We start from the raw sequence: 4296 nt of genomic DNA on the forward strand, positions 1-4296 counted from the left end.
AGGGGGGGGGGGGAGCAGCTATAAAGATGAATTTGACATACAGCTACTTTTGTTTTGTTTTAGTAGAGGTTTTACGGTGCTCGCAACTGCATAAGGTCATATGAGTGCCAGAAGATTAGAGGCGTTACAAGAGAGTAACAAACATAAAAAAAGAGTAGGGGAGATAAGGACGATAGATGTTTGATAGGAAAGAAGAAACAAACCACATCAGAGCACCTGCCAACCACCCACCAACATACAACTACTTTGAAAATTTAGTATCTGGTACCGAGTATAAGGCTAACATTTTGCTGCACTTGACGTGAAGTAACACTCTCGTGAAAATTTTGTTTTGACCATAAGTTTTTTCCCTGATAATGAATAGTTTTCTACTTCTGTGTATTACCTTGTAGTGGCATAGCCAAGATAACTGCTCAATTTCAAGTCTCTGTCTCAATTCTAAAACCCCCGTTGCAATGGAAACATGTTGCTCAACTTGGGAGGCCACTTTCTCCTTTCTGTGTTTCCTCACCTCGCACAATTAAAAGTTCCGTATCAATGATGCCTGTTCTCCAACCAAATATGTAGGTACCCCCCCCCCCCCCCACCCCTCCAACTCAGGAATCAAACCCGTGCCCTCAGCCCGCCTGCAACAACGGCAAAGGCCCTGAGCGCCCCATCACCGCAGCAGTACCTGCTACCAACGACCGCACACTCCAACCATTTTTTGTTCTAGTAAGAGTTTTACAGCACTTGCAACACAATAAGGTCAAAAAAGTGCCGAAGATTAGATTGTTTGTTTGTTTGTTTAGTATAGGGTTTTACGGCGCTCGCAACTGCATAAGGTCATATGAGCGCGCGGGACACACCTAATACTTTTTCGTTTGGTAGGAAATTTTGAATTTTGCCCGGGTGGCGGCCGAAGCCTACTCTTATCGATTTTAGACCACCAAGGGATCTTTAACGTGCGCAACTTGCACACGGGCCCTCCGAGATTTTTCGCCCTTGTCCGAGAAGGCTAGGTGTAGATCTTTCCTACCAGAAGATCAGGGGTGTGGCAGAAAGACAGCAGTAAGGAGGAGCCAAGGAGTAGCAGTAGAAAGGCTGCAGAAAGAGTCAGGAGCCCAGAGGAGGGGGCAAAGGAGGTGAGGGGGTGGGGGCAGAAAGTGGAAATGAAAGCAGACAACAGATCATTGTTAGAGATCAGGAAAGGATGTGAAAGGAGACAATTTTAGAGAGGAAAATTTTTTGGTCGCTACCCGGAATCGAAGACGGGACCTTTGAATGAGAGGCCAACACCTTAACCTCTAGGCCACGAGAGCCCCCCGAAGATTAGAGGTGTTACAATGGAGTAACAAACGCAAAAAAAAAGGAGGAGAGATAGAGATGATAGATGGGTTTTTTTAGTTCTAGTATGAGTTTTACGGCACTTGCAACACAATAAGGTCAAAAAAGTGACGAAGATTAGAGGAGTTACAAGAGAGTAACAAAAAAAGAGGAGAGACCAGGACCACCCACCAACCACCCCCCCATCCTACCTGATAACGTTGATCTGATGTCGGTCCAGTTTCTTCCTCAGCTCTGCGATGACGCTGTGTAGCTCAATGATTCTCTCCTCAAAACCACCCACCAACCACCCACACACACCACACACCCCCCACACCCACACACCACACCACCCACACACCACACACACTACCCACCCACCAACCACCCCACCAATCTACCTGATAACGTTGATCTGATGTCTCTCTAGTTTCTTCCTCAGCTCTGCGATCACACTGTGTAGCTCAATGATCCTCTCCTCGTAGCGTGACGTCAGTTGCTCCAGTCTGTCCTCGAAGTCGGAGGGGCCCAGCTTGTTCTCCGGGTGGTTCTGGAAAGGTCAGAGGTCACCAGGTTAAGAATCTAGAGTGGGTGGTTCTGGAAGGTCAGAGGTCACAAGGTTAAGAATCTAGAGTGGATGGTTCTGGAAGGTCAGAGGTCACAAGGTTAAGATTCTAGAGCAGATAGTTTTGGATTTTTCTCTTCACCTTTTCACAAGAGTTTTACGGCACTTGCACCACAATAAGGTCATATAAATGCCGAAGATTAGAGGTGTTACAAGAGAGTAACAAACACAAAAAATGAAGGAGGGGAGATAAGGACGATAGATGTTTGATAGGAAAGAAGGAGCAAACCACACCAGGGTACCCGCCAACCGCCCAACCTGCGGATAGTTCTAGAAGGTCAGAAGTACAAGGTTAAGAAAATGTTCTGCCCCCCCCCCCCCATCCCTCACCTGTTTCTGTGGGTCCAACAAGTTCCTGTCAGAGGTCAGCCGGTGCATGTGGTTCTTCAGCTCGATGACCTCGCCCTTCAGAGAAGTCAAGGCCGCGGCGTGGAGCTGGGGAGCGGACAAAATAAAAAGTTTCAATAAAGAAAAAAAAGAAAAGAAAGAAGATTTTCTTTAAAAGTGTACAGAAAAATAAAACCAAACACAAAAACAACCACCCCCCTCCCCCCCACCAAAAAACCTCTCAAAAAAACTAATATATATATTTATAAATAAATAAATAAAAATAAAATATAAAATAAAATTACAAAGTAAAAACAAGAAAAAAATAAAAAAATAAAGAAATAAATTTTTACAAATATCTAAAACATAAACAAAGTGAATAACCTCACACCCACAGGAGACTCAAACTCAAGACTTCTGCGTGCATTGACGCACCCCAGCCCCTCATGGTGTCAGTTGTGTGGACGGGAGGTGGGGTTTTTTTTAGTAGAGGTTTTACGGCACTCGCAACTGCATAAAGACATATGAGTGCCAAGGGGTGGATGTCGACAGAGAAGTCCTTACAGGGAATCAGACTTACTCTGCTCACCTCTTTAAGCTTCAACAGCACAAAGTCTGCTTCGACTATCAAGGCACCCCGTTTCAAACATGTGCCAAATATACAAAAGAAGTAGAGGGAAAATGACGATAGTAAGGATTAGGAAAGAAAAAGCAGCAGTTCCCTGTTGTAATTCAGGCACAGTTATGAGCATGACATGGATGAATCAGCCCATTTACAATTCTACTGTGCATAAAAACATGTTAATGTCCCCCTTTTGGGAATGGCCCAAAGACACTTCAGTGAGTAGCACCGCCCTGGGGGGTGTCAAGAGGGGGGGGGGGGGTGTAGAACATAAAACATGAGATAGTTTTCATTTGTGAGACAAACCCCCCTGGGCGGTGCCACTGACTGTAGTGTCTTTAGGACATTCCCAAAGGGGGGACATTTCTCGTTCAAGCACAGTAGAATTGTAAATGGGCTGACTCATGTCACGCTCATAACTGTGCCTGATCTACAACAGGGAACTGCTGCTTTTTCTTTCCTGATCCTTACTATTGTCATTTTCCTCTACTTCTTTTGTATGTTTGTCACTCTCTTGTGACCTGCTATTTCCGGGGAGCCTTGATAGTCGAAGCAGACTTTGTGCTGTTGAAGCTAGAGAGGTGAGCAGTCTAAGTCTGATTCCCTGTACAGACTTCTCTGATGACACCCACCCCTTGGCGCTCATATGACTTTACACAGTTGCGAGCGCCATAAAACCCTCTACTATATAAAAATAAAAACAATTGTGAGACATCGTTGTGAGATGAGGCACTCGTCAAAATAATGAAATCCGAGAAATCGGCAATCCTCGCCCAGTTTGGACATTGTTTTAGAATATTTGTTTTTTGGCCCAACACCGTGTATGTCCATTCAAAAACACCTTTATCTGTGGGTGATATGGACAGACGTTGATCCAAAAGTGTCACACTGCAGTGTCCAAAGACTCTTATATTACTCTTAGGACTCTTAAGCTATGGAAGTCACCAGACTTTGGCGGGGGGGCTCTCGTGGCCTAGAGGTTAAGGTGTTGGCCTCTCATTCAAAGGTCCCGGGTTCGATTCCGGGTAGCGACCAAAAAATTTTCTTCTCTAAAATTGTCTCCTTTCACCTCCTTTCCTGCTCTCTAGCAATGTTCTGTTGTCTGCTTTCATTTCCACTTTCTGCCCCCACCCCCTCACCTCCTTTGCCCCCTCCTCTGGGCTCCTGACTCTTTCTGCAGCCTTTCTACTGCTACTCCTTGGCTCCTCCTTACTGCTGTCTTTCTGCCACACCCCTGATCTTCTGGTAGGAAAGATCTACACCTAGCCTTCTCGGACAAGGGCAAAAAATCTCGGAGGGCCCGTGTGCAAGTTGCGCACGTTAAAGATCCCTTGGTGGTCTAAAATCGATAAGAGTAGGCTTCGGCCGCCACCCGGGCAAAATTCAAAATTTCCTACCAACGAAAAAGTATTAGGTG

At 45.5% G+C, this 4296-nt stretch overlaps 1 protein-coding gene across 1 annotated transcript in view; it reads right to left on the reverse strand.

The window, feature by feature from the left end:
• LOC101852150 (colorectal mutant cancer protein) overlaps positions 1-2365 on the reverse strand; it is a gene marked incomplete at both ends in the record, with an annotated part of 9391 nt that extends 7026 nt beyond the window's left edge. Inside the window, 2 exon segments of the mRNA XM_013091133.2 lie at positions 1707-1855; positions 2261-2365. Coding sequence (XP_012946587.2) covers positions 1707-1855; positions 2261-2365 — 254 coding nt within the window.
• Positions 2366-4296: the final 1931 nt, after the last annotated feature.

Source organism: Aplysia californica, unplaced genomic scaffold (assembly GCF_000002075.1).
Source record: "Aplysia californica isolate F4 #8 unplaced genomic scaffold, AplCal3.0 scaffold02286, whole genome shotgun sequence".
Classification (NCBI taxonomy): Eukaryota; Metazoa; Mollusca; class Gastropoda; order Aplysiida; family Aplysiidae; genus Aplysia; species Aplysia californica.